Below are 20269 nucleotides of genomic sequence, written 5' to 3'. Positions count from 1 at the left end.
AGATTGAACAGTAAATCCAGTTTATGCTCAGGATCAGATCTGGCCACTGTTTCTCACTGCAGTTGGGTATGTAGCTGGCACGGCCCTGTGGCTGATTTAAATGTGGAGGAAGCTGGGACTGGATGGTATTGGTAGCCAGGCATCAACCAGACTAGCTGGTGCCATGTCAGGCCCAGGCCACTCTAGGTTTGGGATCCCTTAAGAATCCTAGGGAGAAGTGATAAAGTGAGTACTTTTGGTAGATGTAGCCCCTGAGGCCCAATGCCCCTCCAGGGCTGTTCTTGACCAGCTCATTCTGAGCTCCAGGGCACCCCTGGCCATTCATTTTGTGTTCCAACAATAGCTTCACCACATCCAAAATCAAATTCCTAATCAGCACTACCAACCCCTGCACAATATCTCAGACCTCAGAAATCATAGTAGGTGACAAGGACCCAGCTGGACATAACAATTCAGTCATGTTGTCATGTGTGATAAATGATCGGAAGTATGCAGGAAGGCGACTTCATTGTAAAAATGTATATAGTGTACTTACCCAAACTATCATGGCTTGTCAGTTTTGTGGGACAACTGCCTAAAATGTCATCCTGTGTTGTGGCTATCATCTAACAGCGCAGAACTCTCACAGCATACCCAGAGCATGTTTCTGAGCTCACGCTACATTCGGGGCCATTTTTAAACAGACACTGAGCACGGCAGGGGAGGTAGAACCCCACACTCCACAATGGCCCTCCAGAACCCTTCAATGCAACACACAACACACCCTTACTAATTTACAAAACAATTTATTTTTTGAACTTTTTCCTCTTAAGAGCCTTCCATTCACCTTCTTGCGTGGCCAGGCTATTAAAAAGCTGTTTTACTTTGCGCTTTCTTTCCGCATCCCTAAAAAAAAAGAAAAAGGCAAGTGTTACTTTTGCTTCAGTTTTCAGTGTAATTTGCCTTTCTTCTGTTTGAACACTAACAATTCAGAACCACACACACAGCTCAACCCTCAGTCCTGCAGACTGCCAATCAGTCTCCATGCTTCCTGGTGTTGAGCAGCCTGAGTGTGGTGTCCCACCACAGTGGTCCCCTAGTCCCATCATACACATAGCTCTTCCTCACCGTTCCATGATTTCTGAGAGCTGCATCCTGGCCAGGAACTGATTGTCCTTTCGGATCTCCCGGACAGCGCCTTTAAATTCCCGCTTGTGTTTGTGGATTAGTCTTTTCCTTTCCTGTTCTTCCTTACTGCTGCCTTGTTTCCGTCCAAACTCAAGCCTAAAGAGAGTCAAAAAGGCTACAGAGGTGAGCTGACTGCCCGACTGCAGCAGCTCCTGCCACAGGCTGTAAGCAGATGCATGGCCCACCTCTAGCCCACTCAGGGCACCCAACACTCACACTTTGACTAGCCGTGGGGTGAACTGCTTCAGTGGGACTGGCTTGCTCTTCTCACAGATCATCGGCCGGCAGCACTGCTTTTGGCTTTCCATTTCTGACAGTATGCTTCGAGACAGTTCCTGAGGAATATGTAAAGCCATGGTTAAGAGGTCTCCCTGAGCTACACCTACTGGGCTGTCGAGCACAGCCTGGCTGTGCTGCCGTCCTCTATATAGGGGACACACACAATAGGGATCCCTTAAAAACTGAGACGGTTCAGCAGGTAAGGCCACCAAGCCTGAGCTCAATCTCTGGAAACTAAATTTTAAAGGCACTGCACTCTGACCTCCACAAATATGCCAATGCATAAACACCCCCACACTCAGCAAGAAAACTCTAAATGTGAGGACTCATATCCAAAGAGCTGTATGTGGCTTTTTTGCAAGGCACCATCAGCCCAATTCTGATTAAAGTACACAGGACTACATTCCCTGCTCAGGTGACCTGCAGTGTGTGGAGGCACCTGTCAGAGCAACACAATGTTGTGAGGCAGAACAGAATTTCTGCTACCACACAGCTGATGCACGTTTCTCTAAGGCCTTGGTTTCCAGATTTCCCTGAAGGCTTCTCGGGAAGCTTGTAGAAGCCAGTTCACTGGTGTTGGCCTTGTCCCTTTCCCTCACAGATGTGTTCAGGAACCCAATTTTCTTGCCTGCTGCACCTACTGTATAGTCTTGGTCCATCTACATGTCATGTGAGAAATCAGAAAATACAGACTTTATAATGCTAACTGGCCAGCCTAAATCGGTAAGACCAGAGATCCCTTTAAGAAGGAACAAACCAGTCATGTCCACAGTTTGAGGAGGTACTAGCAACTCAGTATAGTTGAGGGGTGGCTTGCTCCAGACTTGGGGGACTCAGCAATCAGGAAAGCCAGGATCTGTCTTCAAGAGGCACAGAGACAGGGTGTAACGTGTACAGGAAAGGTCAGTACCATGGGCAAACAGCACACAAAGCTCAGGGCTATGGAAGAACAACTGTGGACATCACCAAAACCGAGGGAAAGCCTGTGAGAAGCCCAGAGTGCAGTGGTGAGACCAAGGGAAGGTCACTCTGGCCTGCACTGTAGCCCGAGATTCTGTCTTTTACTGTAAATGGAGATACCACGGGGGTTAAGGAACGGAGAAGACGATGTGCCTTTTTCCCCAAGGGACCTGGGCTGGTACGTGGATAATTGGTGATGGGGGTGGAGGCGGCTGAAGGGAGAGGACAGGAGACCAGTCAGGAACAAGGGACACAAGATAGTGAGATGGGACAGGGTAGGGACACCTAGATGGGATGGGGAGCAGGTGCAGGTATGAAAGAGCTGCTGACCACACATGCTATAGCATCAAAAGCCTTGCTTAAACACATGGAGGCTCCAAGGACCAAGTGAGGGTGTCCCTTAGGGCTTCTCACTTCACAGGATGGAGATGTCATCCTCAGAAACTGTGCAGTAAGGTACTTTGGATGGCCCGAAACGAGAGCGGGGCTAGGAATTCTCTTAGTGTAATTTTATTTTTCCTTTGTGCTTATGAGATTGTAGATGGTTCTGGTAGAAACTTCCCAGTGACGCCTTCTAAGTTGCAATTCAATGACAAAAACACTAAGCTGGTGCCAGGTCCTGAATGGTCTGGGACCGGGCAAGGCGCCTAGTTACGGTAAGCCTCACCTGAAGTTCTTGGGGGAGGCTACAGTCTGCAAGATGCTCTGCCAGGAGGGCTCGATGGGGCCTGACGATGGCATGGAAGGACGGCAATGCACTGTACATGACCACGCAGTGCTTCAGCAGACTCAGACACGAGGCTACACAGGACAGCCTACAGGGCAAAGGACAATGAGGAGCCCGCTCATCCTACTTCAGTAGTTACTCATAAGCCAAGAATATTGGCAAGACGAAGTCTCATCCACAGCTCAGAAAATTTAAGTGGAATCAAATCAGCAGAAAGGCTAAATGGCTCTGTATGGTAGTTTAGGAAATAGTTTGCCTAGAGCAGAAGGCGACACAAGAAATGCAACAATACTTTTAAATGGGACTCAGTTTCAGTTTCCAATCAAGTATGTACACCTTGAAACCAATGCTGCATATGTTAGGATCCTTATTCCAGATACCCCTGGGTGTCACATACCTGGTGTGATTTGCTTCAGTTGCTGTCAGGCTGCTCTGTCTACTTGCCCAGTGCAAGGGGAGACTTCCCCTCTGCCAGGTCACATCTGCTTTGTCAGAGACCACAAGCAATTCCGAGTTCTTCCCAAGTGCTCTAAAAGGGTGCACCAGAGTGGAACCTGAATCCCAAGCATGACAGGTCAGAAAGGACCCAGATGTTACTGGTTCAGAGGGCCTGCTCTGTAGTAGCTCAGGCTCTGAGAGTTGTCTGTGCACTAAGCTGCCAGGTCTTGCTAGATACCAGTGAACTCATTCCAACTATCCAAGTAAGCACAGAAAGATACCTGTGCTAGGTGGTGGTGGCTCACACCTTTAATGCCAACATTCAAGAGGCAAAGGCAGGTGGATCTCTGAGTTCAAGGTCAGCCTGGCTTAGAGTGAGTTTCAGGACAGCTAGGGTTACACAGAGAAACTGTGTCTTAAAACACAAAAACCAAACAAGTAAATAAATAAGTAGACAGATACCTGTGGGGAAAGCTCCAGAGGGGATGGGGAAGGCAATGTGCTTAACTTAACTTGGAAGCCTGCTAACAACACACGTCGTCCTATGGCCTTATTCAGGTTACACACATGGTTTAAGCACTTAGGTCATGACCAAGACTTATCCTTGTAGGGATGTCATGCCAGCACCCGTACAGATAAATGAACTAGATACCGAGAAAGCAAAAATGGATTCCAAAACAAGTAAAGAGTGAAGAGCAGCCAGCATGCTGGAGAGTGGGCAGGCAGTTCCCGGGAGGTCTGAGCAGGCTGAGAGGATGAACAAGATGGACCTTAGTGACGGAGAAAGAGGAGCGTGCTGGGACAGCATTCAGGCATGGTTAAAGGAAGTGGCTGAGTCCATGAAGGGCACGTGGATGGTTAGCTTGTTTCAATCTCCTACTGGGCCAAGGGACCACCTTCTTTACTGCACTCTAGTACCCGCACCTTCTACTGCAGTTTTCTTCTCCAGGGAAGTATTAGGATCTGTGACAACTGAGTCACTGCCTGGCTTCAGATGAGCACATCTGACTGCTGGAGCACCTAGCAACACTGCACACTCGTCACAGGCTGCGCCTTGCTTCAGTTTTACAGATGGGAATGGCAGCCACAGGAACAGAGAGCAGCAACCAGGCTGAGACTTGGAACGTCCAGTACTCTGGCTTTCCCTAGCTCTCCTTCCTAGTCTCACACTGCACTGAGCAGTGCTGGCCTCACACAGTAAACAGAGGCTGGGACTGGTGCTGCCCACCTGTGGTTTCAGCTACGTGGGAGGCTGAGGCAGAAAATCATTTGAGTCTAGGGATTTGAGACCAGCCTAGGAAAAAGACACTGTATTATTGTTGTTGCTAGTATTAAATAGTTTCTCTGTGTAGCCCTGGCTGCCCTAGATCTTGCTCTGTAGACGAGGTTGGCCTTGGACCCACTGCCTCTGCCTCCCAAGTTCTGGGACTGGGACTAAAGGCATGCATCTTTACAGCTGGCTGAGACTGTGTCTTAATAATAAAAAGGGGGAGGTCAGGGGCTCAGTCTTTATTACCCTTCCTCCTAAAAGTGTGAAAGATTAGTTTTCATAATGTATTTAGTCCCAAATACTTAAAGTTCCAACACTTGAAATCTGCTGCAACACTTTACACGGCTTTAGCATCAGCCCTGGAGAGATGACACCCACGTGTGAGGTTGGTATGTCATGTGTCTGCATGCACACAGATTCAGAGAAAAATAGTTCCTGGATTGCAGTTTTTTTCAATGTTCTCTCAACTTTCCAGAATGTTTATGTAAATATTTAAGAAACAAAAACTCTACTGCATATTTAAAAGTATAATCATAATCAACTCACCTTGGCTCTTCGTGTTTGGAGTTGCTATATAAAGAATCCCAAGAAGAAAATTTAAGAGCTCAGGGATGAACCTCCGAGACAGAGACACGTACTCCAGGAATAAGCAGCACACAAACAGGCCCTTTATCACATCTTGTAGGGACATGACTGGACACTAGGAAGGAACCCACAGAAACAGTCAGTGCTCTGGAACCAGGCTCTAGAATATTAGACTGGGCAGACACCTTGCACCCCGCTGAGTACCACAGGACGTGGTAAGCAGTGTGCCAGTACAGGAAAAGGAGTCTGACCGCAAGCCCGTCACAGACTTGATAACTACCATTTGAAAGCCTGTTTAGTCACACTGCTCATGTAATCTTGCACTGTGGTCTCAAGCCTCCCACCCCAGCTCTCTCTACCCTGCCCTATCTGGAAGAGTTCATGCAGGGAGCTCTAGGAATGGGACTAGGCTGCTGTCTGACCTTGAAACGTCTGATCCCCACAGGTTCTCTCAAGCCCTGTAAGATGACCAATTTTATGCCAAGTCTTAATGGTCAATAACTATGCACTTATTTTTTGTTACTTTGAGACAGGCTTTCTATACTGAGATGTGGGGATGACCCCACACACCTCTGGAAGATAAGACCCACCTTAGTAAGCATCTGGCTCATACAGATCAGGGCAGGAGTCACAACTGGATGCCAGAAATCAGAGGTTGGAAATAACAGCCCAGTGATTTTCAAATAAATGAGCTGGAAAGGAAAGTGTTAAAACACAAATTAAAGGGAAAGTGATGTTTAAGAAGTCCCACAGCAAAGCTAGTCTTAAGAGTTCTGGTGAGATACAGCAGGTATTGGCAAGCCATCACATCTCATCTAGGTCAGGGCCTCCCTCAATAGCTTCCAGGACACACCAGCATTCCCATGCTTTCCCACACACAGCCAGGCTCATTTGGAATGTCCAGAAAGATGGGTTTGCTCTACCTTGTCAGCCAGGAAAGGTCTTCAACCCTCACCTTTAGCCTGAAGAACTGGGGCTTCAGGATAAAAAGTGATATCCTGTGTCTACTTGGTAGGATATGGCCATGTCTCAGCAGCCAATACCTGTAGTTCTACTCCATGTATGTGTGAAAGCAGGAATAGCCAAGGACACCAGAAACCCTCCAATGCTCCCAGAGCTTTGCCACTTTGATCAAGCATACTTAGAAACCAGCGGGCACACACTAACAGAGCTCGCTGTAGAAAGACTAGATCTCTACCACAGCTAGCTCCATGGCCTGGCGAGCTTCTTGTACATCACAGCTCCTTGGTGTAGTGGCAACAGACCCACAGCGTGAGCTCCACAGCCGCTGCCGTACTGGCAGCTGTGTCTCAGCAACAACAGCACCATGTGAAGTTCAGTGTATCATGAACACTCATATTAGCTTATCTGAGCAGGCATCATTATAATTAATACCCTCCCAACAAAAAGAGATGCTGAGAGAGGTTGAAGAGCCCACACATGACCATGTGGCTTGAAAGAACATGGGACTTAATACCCTCCCACCCCAAATTAATGACTACAACAGTTCTCAACAATCCTGACTCAAATAGGCAAGTGTGAGGGTCAAGAAGATCCACCAAACTAGTAAGCTGACTAAGGTCAGCCATCTTTCAGCATGCATATAAAGAACACTAACAAAAACTTAAGGGCTGGAGAGATGGTTCAGCAGTTAAGAGAACTGACTATTCTTCCAGAGGTCCAGAGTTCAAATCCCGCAACCACATGGTGTCTCACAACCATCTGTAATGGGATCTAACACCTTCTTCTGGTGTGTCTGAAGAGAGCTACAGTGTACTTATATGTAATGAATAAATCTTAAAAATAAACAACAAAAACCATAAGCACCTGTGAGTCACTGCTGACCCGTTTCAACACAAATGTGAGGAAAATGAAGTAGCCAGTACTTCTTGAGTGTTCTTCAAAGGTATTAATTAGTTAATGATGAAGCACTAGAGTATGACAAAATTGTTAAAAATCTCAGAGACATTGTAAGAAAAGAATGCAGGCTAAAATCATTCTGCAGAAAGTGGTTTTGTCTTAAACTCCATGTCTATCATGAGGATTTGACATAGCCCTATGTAGACTCGAGCCAGAATTCTATTAGCAATCATTAAGAATGTACAGTCACGGGGGCACCTAGGCCTCCCCACACATATGGAGCAGATGTGCAGCTTGGTTTTCATGTGGATCCCAAACAACTGGAGCGCCAGCTAGCCCACAAGCTGCCATGTCTGGCCTCAGTGGGAGAGGAAGTACCTAGCCTCACTGAGACGTGAAGTGTCAGGGTGGGGGATACCCAGGCGAGCCCCCATGCACTCAGAGAAGGGCGGGGAGAGGAAGAGGGATTGTGGGAGGCAGTGAGCAGGATACACAGAGAGTAATTAAAAAAATCAGTCAAATTAAAGAAAAGAATGAAGACTACATGCTCCCCTCACATCGTGCTGCGGTTCTCAGACCATTCTGGAAGGTCGAACAGGGGTGTTCAAGCTGTCACATTTCAACATGACACTGTCATCTACAAATGCATGCAGCCACATTCATGGGAAATATGGGACACATGGGCTTACAGGCTGGACACCTAAGGGACAGCGGAGCTCTCAGAGCCACGAGCATGGTATGCAATGACAACCATTCTGTATGACTGATGATGTAAACCTGGTTTCTGATGGATGCAAAGAAATGATCTGATGACCGCTGTCTCTGCTTACCACATCCAGCCCTGGAAATACTGCCCGGCCTCTGGTCTCAATCATTTCTTCCATCTCATGCATGGCATCTCGGAGAACAAATCTCATGGAGTCACTTGCAGCCTCAGGAAACATCTGGCAGAGATTATATAGATGCCTGTTAAACAAACCACAGCAGAGATGACTTTAGATAACAAAAGCAAACGGCCAAAGCAACAAATCTCAAGACTACGGTCTTGTACAGTCGCTGACCCAGCAAGGAAGAACAGGTAGCCTGCAGTGCGGATGCACATTTTTTCCTTTCTGGTTGCTGGGTACTGAACCCCATTTCAGGCACAGTAGGAATATGAAGTATGAGCCCAGCCTGAAGGGTCCACTTTTCTTTCTACCGATGGCTGACCTTTCTGGTGGTCCAGGTGACACTTCAAATAGCATTTTATAATATTATGTTTGTTTTTGCCACAGTGTCCAAGATCTGGCAGGAGTGTGTGAGGTTCCATGGCTGTGTATAATATTAATACTGTTGGGAGCATATTCTAAGGGTCGGCCATAGCACTTCACATATGAACTTATTCCTCCTCACAAACATTGTGTGCGAGCATCTTTGTGCACATACAGTGACACACAGGCTAGTTATATAGTACAGAAGTGTCTCAAGAGTGCCTCCTCCAGGTGCAGACTTTCCTGTATCTAACATGTCAGCACACAGCTCCTGACAGAGATCTGTTTCTTCTGATCTTCCAGCCACCATACAGGGAGCAGGAAACCATCACAGGGGGTCAACAGGTTATAACTGTGGTAAAGGCTAAACCTTCTATAGCCACCCCTAGGCAAGACAGTGGACATGTTCCCCAGTAGGCACCCTCAGACTCAAGCAAAGCACTTCCTGTGTGTGGTTCCAGGGAGCAAATGCCTCCAAACCCACTCAGAGGGTGCTTGAGGCTTCAGTGCCAAATGAAACAAACACAAAATAACACACTAATGCTGTAAACTGAAGGGCTCACTAGCTTTGTTTTGGAGTCAACTTATTGGTAATTTAAGATTATTTCATCCCTGCATGGGTAGCACATGTCAGTTGGGTATGTGCTGTCCAATTGAGCTCTATATCCCTTTTCATACAAGCATTTTTACTTACACAACCAACTTATCGATGGTCTTGAGGTCTGGTGTACTGTCTGTCGCCAAATCTCCTATGTATTGCAAAAGGAAGCCAAACAATTTCTGCAGAAACACAGATTGGGAGATCACTCAGTACCAAATACCAAATGCTAAACCACAGCCTACAACTCCCAGAACACCTGCACACTGACCAGGGCCCACCAAGACAAAGATGAGGAAAGACAGCTAAGGATAGGACACGGTCTTTATGGAATGGTGGATGGTGTAAATTTATCAAAACCAAACAATGGTCGAGGCATGAAAGGTAGCTCGTGCCAATTTTATCTCAGTACTCAGAAACTGAGACAGACAACAGTTCGAAGCCCTCTGGGTCACTAAGTATGAGACCATCTCAAAAACAAAACAAAGCTGGGTGTGGTGGTGGTGCATGCCTATAATCCCAGCACTCAGGAAGCAGAGGCAGGGGGATCTCTGAGAGTTTGAGGTCAGCTTGACCTACAGAGAGAGTTCCAGGGCATCTAAAGATAGTGAGACCCTTTCTCACAAACAAAATAAAAGAACAATCACAGCAAAAAAAAAAAAAAAAAAAAATGCGAAGAGAGCTGTAGTCTTAGTCATCTGATGGGCTGTGTGTCTGTTTCCTGACATGTGAGGGTAACAGGGCTGCTCTGAGGCAGAGAGGAGCTTGGGAACTTGATGATATGTGTGGCTTTCTGTTCCTCACCATGATGTCACTACAGAGATATTGAATGGGAGGCAGGCCCTGAACACCAAGGCACCCGCTCAGCACTGTGTACCTGTCTAGCACCCACAGAAACAGGACCATGCTAATACTCCAATACCCAATACATTTATCCCAGCGTACTTCCAATTTTGCTTTGTTTCCTACTGCAAGACTTGGATGGTTGCACTTCTGAATTCTCTCCACCACCAAAAGCTGTTCTTCCATTGATCTTCCTGATAATAAAAACCTCAGCTCCTCAAAGGATTCAGGAGCTATCAAAAACACAAAACATATTTTACAGCTAACCTTCAACAGAACAACAAACCACATGGCTACTTATATGTTATATAAGGTTGTTTATTTAACCTCATACATAACATAATGTCAGACTTTTATCCAGGGAGTCTGACATTACTTAAATGACTATACTCAAATCATGTCCCCAAGGATAGCTCCAAAGGAATTTGACCTATGGATTTCCTCAAGTAGAAATCTGAAGACCCACAAACCGGAGGCATCTCTGTGGCCATGCTGGTTTCAGTATAAATGTCAGACAGGAGTGAGCACATTCGTGAAGCAAATCCATTTCCTGAGATTCCGACATGAAGTCTCCCCAGGGAAGCCAGGTCTGCTCATCAATTATCTTTTCTGGAACTAACCTTCAGTCAGAAAAGTCAGGGCTGCTTGCTATAACTGAAGAGGTTCTCTGTTTCTGATCAAAGAACACTACATTCGAGAAAAGCAAATAGTCCAGGAATCTAATCTACATCCTGCTGCAGAACTAGAACTCTCTGTGGCCATGTAACTGCTGTGAAAGTCATGCTAGTATGCAGACCCACAGATTCTGAGAATGACAGCCACACAGCAAAGACATCCGAGTGGGACTGTGACCATGCATTCACAACTGCATCTCAGGGAGGGACACTCACAAGTACAGATTGTGGCCATTATTTAGAAAACAACAAAACCCAACAAGACCTGGAACGAAATCCTAGCCTGAAACAGAAAAAATAGCCGTGTTTACCTGCAAAGACATAGGGCAGCTCAGCCCCAGCAGCCTTTTGAGCGTTCTGATCCTCCCTGGGCAACTTCCTCCCAGGCGTCTGACGTCGCTCTTTCTCTGGTGTCTCCTTTTCCTCCTCACTCTCTGTATTAGATTCCAGGTCTGAGTGGCTGTCTGGGCCATCACTCTCTTCTGGGCCCTCATGGCTCCCATCATCTTCACCCTCTTCCTCACTCTCATCTTCTCCCTCTTCCTCGTCATTCTCTTGGCCATCTGCTTCCTTGTTTTGCTCTTCCTGGACATCTTCGATGTTCATCTTACCATCCTAGAAAAAGACCATGGTGACCAAGTTAGAACATTCTCCAACATACCATGGCAATGTGGTATCATTCTTTCTCATCTGCTTGGGCTGCCTTGTCCACTTCTCTGAGGTACCCTACACCACAGAACTAAAGCTCTCCATAGTGCTTTGGTTAGTTCCCCAAGGGTTCAGCATTTGAAGCTTAGTCCTCTGTGGAGATGTGAGAGGGGAAGGAGGGTGGGTGAGGGGGGCACTGAGAGATGGGGCCTAGAGGAAGGTCTTTAAGCCAGAAAGGCCTGCTTTCAGGAGGAATTAGCATGGTTTAGTCCCCCATTCAAGGGGATTATTAACGAACATACATGCCCGGGCCTTCTCTCTCCCCTGGACTTCCTGCCTGATCCATACGGTCACTTTCTCCTGCATGGATTTGCCAGGGCTCAGCAAAAGGTGGTACCAACCCCTTAAACTTCTAGTGGAGGCTACTGCAGCCTCCCAGAGAACCCCAAGCTGGGATGCTAAGAAAGATTTGGGTTTTGCCACAGTTTATAAATGTAAAATGCTGAAGGTATCTAGTGGTTGTGAGGGCTTAGGGGCTGGACCTGCTCATGTAAGTGGCTTTTCTGGTAGATTTGTTTTGTTTGAGACAGGATTTCTATGTGTAGTCCTAGCTGTCCTGGAACTAGGTCTGTAGACCAGACTGGCCTTGAACTCAGAGATCCATCTGCATCTGTCTTCCAAGTGCTGTGATTAAAGGCGTGCACCACCACCACCCAGTTTTTTTGATATGTTTAACACCCAGTTTTATATATCAGACCCTTTCAAAACAGCAGGCCTTCCTATTTTCTTTCCCCGAGCTCTGGCTAATACAGTCTAAAATCACTGGTATTTTATAAATGTTCTAGACCAAAACCACACCAGTACCAAGGATATAACTTAATGGCACAGAGTGCATCCCTAACAAATGAGGTTCAGCACCCAGCACCACACAACAAACAAATGGCACCTGACTAACTAATTATTCACTCAAAAGTATTCACAATGGTACATCCGTCTAGTCCCAGAACTCAGGAGGCAGAATAATGAGCTCCAGCCTTGCTTGGGCTACACAGCAAGAGCCTATCCTCTACCCCTCACCCCAAATCAAAACCCAGTAAAAATTGTTAGCCACGAGTGAGCTGTCAATAGTATACCAATCCAAACAGATCATCAGTCTAAAGAATACACTGGGATGGCAGATGCCAACAGCCGAGGAACAGCAAACGCAGCCGAGTCTGTGTGGCTCTGCTCCAGCTGCTTCTCTAGATGGAAGGACATCGTCGTTGCCATCTTCTCTTTAAAACCTGACACCTGCCATGCCGCCCATACACAAGATGTGAGAGAAACTGTGTATAAGGCTTCAATATTCCACAACAGGTTTTTAAAGGGGCTGGGGACACCTCACCTTGTAAGAAAGCAAACGCCTATCGTCTTTATCCAGTATAAAGCCGTCATTTAAATCATCTGCTGATGTATGTTTTGGTTTCTTTTTATTTTCGTGTTCATCTTTGCCAAGCATTCTTCGAAGTCTTTCAGCCTAAGGCAGTAAGGAAAGAGGAACCACAGCTGTGTTCATCTAATCTCCACAACACCGAGGTACCGAAGAGGCCTGTGGCAGCACGCTCAAGCATCCGGCTGCATAGTATGACTACACACAATCACCTAAGACCCTGAACACACAGGCAGAGGGTGAGCACACAGAGGTGATGTGCTCACTCCAGTGCCAGCGGATGTGTGCGGGAGACTTACACAGAAAGGCCTCATATACTGTTTGTATTTTATTTCGTACGATCATCTTACAAATGACAAATTTATGTCTGTACCAACATAAAATTTAAACCTGGCACAATCCAACCCATTTTCCAAGATAGAGCAGAAGAGCTTATAAAAGTCTGCTACACTCAGGCCTCGCATGAGGGAGCTGAGTCTCTTGGGTGTCCATCCACTCATTAAAAGTCATCTGTACCTCCAATTTCCTGAGCTTCTCTTGCTCCTCCTTTGCTAGTTCCTCTTCTGTTTTCATCCTGTTAGAGGGCTGAGCCTTCATTTCAAAGCCAAGCTCACGAACCATCATGTCATATGCATCGGGCTAAGGGAAAAATAAGATGTTTTTCAGAATTGTTTACAAAAAGAAAAGAACATTCCATTAATAACTAGACACAATATATAAGGAAGGGGACAAACTATGCCTAAGTCTTTTCTTCTGCACAGACAACTGTTCCTGGGGCTAACTCAGTCATTAAGAGTACTTACTGCTCTTGCAAAGGACCAGAGTTCCTGGCCCTTAGCCTATGTTCCACAGTTCCAGGTCCAGAAGATGCTGCCCACCCCTGGCCTCCACAAGTACCCACACACATGTGCACATTACTCCCCCACCCTAATAAATATTATATATATAATATATATTTATGTTATTATGTATGATTTTTGAGCCAGGGTTTCTCTGTATAGTCCTGGTTTTCCTGGAACTCGATCTGTAGAGCAGACTGGTCTTGAATTATGATCGCATACATCTTTAATTCCAGCATTTGGGAGGCAAAAATTATTCTTAAAGCAGAGCAACTGCTGGGCATAATAGCATGCTTGGGATCTCAGCATTTGGGAGGTGGTAGCAGAAGGCAAACGGAGCCCCCTCCAAACTAACATATGTATCATCACTCATCACTAAGCCTAAGCATGAAGGACTACGTGAGTCACAGCAATGATATGGCTGACTCAGAAAGACACACATGGCCACGCTGCACGATAATCTAGTAAAATCCGATTTCTTTAGTAGAATCTTGCTACTAAACAAATGTACCATTGTCAACAGTTTGGGAAAAATGTAAAAGGCATCACTGTCAAGAGTAAAAGAAATCAAGCATTAAACACACCACACATGAATATAAGGACAACTCTCCCATGTTTCTACCCTAAAGTACTTCTCACCTGAGAAACACTGTAATTCACTTAAGATAGAGAAAAAGGTGTCATTTCCACCCTGTAACAAATAGGAGATAAGCTAACTGAGAGTTAGGCAGTGCACCAGTCCTTTATTCCCAGCAGAAAGAGGAAGTAGGCAGACTTCTGTGAAACTGCGGTAGGCCTGACCTACAGAGAGTTCTAGGCCAGCCTAGGCTACACGGAGAGTCTGTGTCTAAACCAAACCAATCCAAACCAAGACGAGGGGGGGAGGTGGGCAAGCATTTATAAGCCAGCAAAATGGCTCAGTAGACCCAAGCTTGCACATATACTAAAACCAACCCTAACAGTTAAAGAGCCAAAGTCGTTCAAATGTCAAAGCCAACAGATATTAAGCTCCCTGTTGCTTCCTGTGAAGTGAAGGGTGCTACCCACCTCGGGTTTTTCCTTTTTCTCTTTGTTTTCTGACTTCTTAGATTTTCGTGTCAGGAGAATCTGGATTTCTTTCCAGTCTTGGTCTAGCTTCTCTGTGAGTTCAAGGGCATCTTCTCGTTGAGCCTGCCTTTCCCTCTGGGAAAAAAATCCAGCAAATACACACCACACACCATTATTATTAGACTTTCATGAGTGGCCTGGAATCAAGGCTAAGAACACACACAATAACCCACTTACTGTGAAACTCATGAAATAAAGGACCAGAAGCAAGTGTAAGTCTCTAAGTCAAACAGAAATAACTTCCTGCTACTACATATCCAAACTCTGAGCAGTACGCTGCAAGTTTAATAAGCTATACTATTGTACAAACACCAAAGCCAACAAAAACATCAGTGATAAAACTTAATGGGGATCAAGAATATCCCTTTTCAAAATGAATGGTCCTATATTAATTCAGATAAAAATTAAATACAGCCGATAGAGGTCCATGGGAACAAAGTCTGACATATTTTGGTACCGTCCACATTAAGAACATTAAGCAGCCTGCCTACCTTCTCTTGCTTTGACTTAGCAATGAGCTCTTCAATCAGTTCCTTCCGTGTCTTGGGCTTGTCCCCATCCTCACCTTCCTTCTGAGAGGTATTCTTGTGGACCCCACCACCAAAGTGGGAAGCGGTCAGTTCAGCTGGAGACAGACAGAAGACAGTATGAAGCCCGGGCTCTAACTCTGTCAACACTTCTCCAAGGGCAGTTTTAGAAAACTTCTTTTTATACACGATGTGACTGTGGGTATTGTGTGTCATGGCAACCAACTAAATGTCAGGGGACAACTGTTGAATGTCAGTTCTCACATTCTCAGGCAACAGCATAAGCACGCACCCCACCCCCATCAGTTTCTCCGACTTTATTACATCATGTATTTATTGCCTCCATGTTAAGACAAAGCTCAACTTCATCCCTTCATCCCACCTTTACTACTTTTGGCCTCACAGTAAAGCTTCCAGCATCGTCTGCTTCATCTTCAGTCTCCCTGTTCTGGCACTGCCCTGGCTTCCCTGCGGAGTCTCACTGACCTACGAGCCAGCTCCTAGTCTTCTTCATAACAGTAGTCCTTGACACACTCCCACTCTCTGCAGAAAGTGCTCTACTTCCAGTCAACATACCCAGGGCATCCTCAACAGATCCTCACTTTGCTTTCTCTGACTCTTCAGGCTTCAGCCCTTCTCTTTCTGTTTGGATTACACATTTGTATGGAGACCAGAGGACGCTGGGAGTCCTGCTCTACTGTGCTCCTCCCATTGCCTTAGCACAGGCTGTCTCACTGAACCTGAACTCAAGCCAACAACCTACCAGCCGCAGGGATCCGCCTGTCTCTGTCCCCACAGTGCCATGCCCAGATTTTCCTGTGTTGTTGTTTTTTAAAAAAAATTGTAGTTATTAGTGTGTATATGACTGGAGCAGAATTACACGTCACAGCACACACGCGCAGGGCAGAATTCTGTGGCGTTGTTTGGGCTCTCACCACCACGCTTGGGGAGCACACCCATCCTTCTCACTGAGCCACACTGCTGGCCCACAGCTGGTCTTTCTGAATGCTGGGGATGCTCAAGCTTACACTCACTCACTGAGCACCCCTCAACCCATGCCATCTTTTCTGTGTGTTCTTGCCCATTTGGTGGCCTCTGGTTCCTATCTCTACAGCTGACCACGGATGTCTCTCCGTAGACTCCTCTAATCTATGTGAAAGTCCTCATTTTAGTCAATCTTCTCAGTGGATTAGGCCAACACCTTTACAGTCATCCCATTCCACTTTTTCCCTCACTCATTTTCAGGTGAGTAGTATATTCTGTCAGGATGTCCCATCAGACAATGGAAGGTCCTGACATAAATGGCTCATTGGCTCCCCTTGCCAAATATAGAGCCCATGTGGCTCTGCTCTGTCTCCCACTATCTTCCCATCACCAAGTCACCAGCCTTCCAGCAGTGCCCACGCCAGACCCTCCACACTCACTTTCTCATAAAGTGATAGTCTTTGTATAAATTCCTTCTCGGAGAGCCTGGCAATGTCTACTTGATGGCACTCCCAGCCCTCCCCTGGGATGTATCACCACTGCACAGCACTTTCACCTCCCACAGACAAAACAACTACAGATATAACTGCTTACCCTGAGTCTGCCATCTAACATCAACTGTCAATGCTAATTAATTGTTCTTTCACATTTCCCCAGAACCAAGAACACTGCTTATCACATAAACTATTAATGAATGAATGATTCCTGAATCTCCTTGTAAATCTTGTCTATTTGATAGTTATATATTAATGCTAAGTAAGGTCAACAATCACTCCACTTCATGCTGTTACCTACGGGCATAGGCTAAATATCAGTTCTTGCACAAAGCTGACGAAATCGTCCAACATGAATGCCACGGCTCCATCTATTAGGTCATGATTTATGAGCGTATAGGGAGCTAGGCAACGCAGAAGAGCTCTCGCTAAGCCAGAGGTCGATTCTTCTGCAGCTCTAACTATGTGCCTGTGCTGAGGGGTAAAACTGGCTACTGTGACAGCTGATGGAATGATGGTGTCAGCAGTGCCTTCTCAGCCCACAAAGGCAGCACACACACCAACCTGAAGTTCTGAAACAAACGCATACACAAAAGGAAGAACCAAAGCAAAAGGTTAAAACAGCATTTTCAGGAGAAAGTCCAACGGAAAACACACTGTCTCTTCTCCAAGCTACCAGGCTTCTGTGGCGACACCCCCACTTACCAGACAATGCCCCCCTGTCTTCAGTGTCGCTGTCACTATCCACAATGTCATTGTGCTTTTCGATGTCAGCCAAGGACTGGCCATAGTGAGTCAATTCTTCATCTTCATTTAGGTTGTAGATGTTCTTTTTCTCATGATATCGCTTGACAAAAAGGGTCAATTAAAGTCAGCTACTAAAAATTATGTTTATTTCCTAGAAAATGAGTTATTTTCCACTATATGCGAAATATGACAGTACGACACAATCAGTCTGAAAATTAGTCTGCATCATTTGAAAGATGACTGAAATACACACAGAACTTGTAGAGAAAATTCTCACATGTCAACTAAGCTAAGCTAAGCTCCTGCTCAGTCTTCCCCACTCACTTGTTCTCCATCCAACAAAGCTGAACGCAGACCCTTAAAAATGACCCCAGGACCAGTCACTACTTGCTGTTTGCTCTCGTAAAGGTATTAACCTAGTATGTCTTGAAAGTACCTTCCTCTTTGTCCACCCAGGTGAGACATACCACCTGAGACACATCCCTGTACATGGCAGGGAAACAACGCAGAGGCCCATGTGAACAAGAAGCACCCTTTGCCTTGGCTTGCTGTGTGTAAAGTTTAGAGCAAAGATTTCCCTCCTGTTTTTCCATACCTGTTGCTCCAGGGCAAACCTCTTCATCATCTTTTCCTCTGAACTTATGTTGCTGTTATACTCCCCGAAACGTTTATCTGTGAATACATTGGACTTGTTCCTTTCTTTGTATTCCTTTAGTAAAGTCTGGGTTCGCTGGAAAACAGATCACACACCAATAATTCTCACACAGTCTCTATAATCTTCACTGAAGAGGCTGTGAAGTTGAGAAGAATACAGTTTGCCACTTTATTTAATGCCCTAACCACTACAAGTGGCAGGGTATACGGCACATAACTCCAGGCTTAACTAGAAATGACAGATGTGGCTCTTTTAGATGCCATATTATTCCATTTCCAAATGTCCGCTATGCCATCCTTGGCCCACAGTGTATACTGGTGAACTACCAGTCATTTGTATTTCCTATAATGCATACATTGGAGCATATACAGGATAGTGTCAGCTCCTTGCAGTATGGATATTTTACCCAATTCATATGATATTTCCTTCCATGTAAAGATCTCATGTAAACTGGATCCTTTGACACAACGTACAAGTGAGTAGTTATGAAGAGCAAAGGCTTAATTTTACAAACATCACCAAAAGGTCTAACCTAGTAATTTTCCTCAAAGTAACCATAAATTGCCTTTGGCTTATTAGTTTATTTATTTACTGACACTCAACTGGAAGTTTTGAGTCTCATGATGTAGCTCCTAAACTCAGAGATCCACCTGTCTCCACTTCCCCAGAGACTAAAGACATGCAACACAAAGGGCATTCACAAACTTCTTTTTAGAAGCCAAATGAACATCAGCAGTTACAAATGGAATGCCATTTGTTGAACTGAATTTGAAAGGAAGGTACAGTATACTCTTGAGATGGGGCCAGAAGAACAAGAAGAATGGAAGCTATGAGGTTATCCCCAAAAGGTACTATTCCAGTCACTCCCCAGAGGACAAGCTTCAGAGAAAGGACATTTTTCAAAACACTATCCATGGGTTGAATACTGGCATGCTCACAGCACACAGAGCAGTGGTGAAGGACAGCTCAGAGCTCAGAAGATATTAACTCTGCCTAAGCCTTAGTTAGGCCCTAAAGGATCAAAGAGGAGTCAAGATGAATGTGTGCACAGAAGAACCCAAGGAGGAGAAGTTTTCAGAGGAAGGGTATTCAATATCAAGCAAAGAAGAGGCAGTGTTATGCCTCAGTCCTGATCTTTTTGCTGGCTAGTTAAAGGCAAACTTGACACAAAGTACAGTCATCAGAAAGATGGGAATTTCAATCGAAAATTCCGTAAGATCGGTCTGCAAGCATTTTCATAATTAGTGATTGCTGGGGGAGGGCCCAGAAATTGTGGATGGGGCTATCCATGTGCTGGCAGCCCTAGGTTCTTTAAGAAAGTAGACTGAGCAAGCTATGGTGAGCAAGCCAGTAATCAGCACCCCTCCATGACTTCTGCATCAGCTCCTGCCTCTAGGTTTCTGTCCTGTTTGTGCCTTTAATCTCCTTAATGTTGGAAATACAGAAGTGTAAGCCTTAGTAAACCGTTTTCTCCCCAAATTTGCTGTGGTCATGGTGTTTCATTAAAGCAATAGTAATCTTAACTAAAATAATCTCCAGGATGTACGCACAACGAATTACGCAGCTAGCCTTTGGGCACCGAAACAGATCCTGATAGTGCCTGCCCCCTTACCTTCTTAATAGCCCGAGCGCGGGACACCCCGGGCAGGCCCACATCGTGGCGTGTCTTCCTGCCAAGGATCTGGAACTTCTGCCGGTTGACTTTCACTTCAAATGGGTTTGGGTTAGTCTTCGCCGGGCCTCCGAACGCCCCAGCGGGCGCTTTCTGGACCGGCCTGCGCGCCCCAGTCCGCTTCGCTTTCCCCATGACATTCACTTTCCCACACTTTGGAAGACTGTGACTAGAGACTAAGTGGCTCAAGAAACTCGTGCGCAGGATGCGGATGCAAAACCACGCCTAGCTCTGGCTCGCGTTGAGTGCGTCAGCTTCCCGTTCTTCGCGAGAGGTACGCAAGTTCTGGATGACACTAAACAGGCGCTCTTAGTTTACTGGATTAAAGACTACAACTCCCAGGAGGCCATACGTCCTGGACTTCCTGGCGCTGAGCCTTATGGGATCTGTAGTGTCCCGAGAGCTGCCACAGTTTCCACAGACACCGCCCCGAGGGGAGCTCTCGGGCTCCCTCTGGAGGAAAACCGTTACCCGGGTCCCAGCTGCCTAGCGAGTTAACTGGCGGCTGAGGCGGCG

The 20269-nt window shown here is 46.0% G+C and overlaps 1 protein-coding gene across 1 annotated transcript; it reads right to left on the bottom strand.

The window, feature by feature from the left end:
* Nucleotides 1-769: 769 nt before the first annotated feature.
* On the bottom strand, nucleotides 770-19939 carry NOP14 (NOP14 nucleolar protein). The gene is made up of 18 exons (XM_080908162.1): nucleotides 19694-19939; nucleotides 18022-18156; nucleotides 17385-17526; nucleotides 15166-15299; nucleotides 14615-14749; nucleotides 13245-13367; nucleotides 12684-12815; nucleotides 10963-11266; nucleotides 10080-10210; nucleotides 9231-9316; nucleotides 8117-8252; nucleotides 6017-6118; nucleotides 5388-5541; nucleotides 3531-3687; nucleotides 3074-3221; nucleotides 1384-1502; nucleotides 1108-1263; nucleotides 770-885 (listed from the first exon to the last, which is right to left on the bottom strand). The coding sequence occupies exons 1-18, from the start codon at nucleotides 19886-19888 to the stop codon at nucleotides 786-788; spliced, it is 2589 nt and encodes an 862-aa protein (XP_080764288.1). The 5' UTR covers nucleotides 19889-19939; the 3' UTR covers nucleotides 770-785.
* Between the last annotated feature and the right edge of the window lie 330 nt (nucleotides 19940-20269).

Source organism: Micromys minutus (genome assembly GCF_963924665.1).
Source record: "Micromys minutus genome assembly, chromosome: 1".
Lineage (NCBI taxonomy): Eukaryota > Metazoa > Chordata > Mammalia > Rodentia > Muridae > Micromys > Micromys minutus.
Note: the sequence above shows the minus strand (reverse complement) of the source record. Positions and strands in the feature narration are given on the sequence as shown.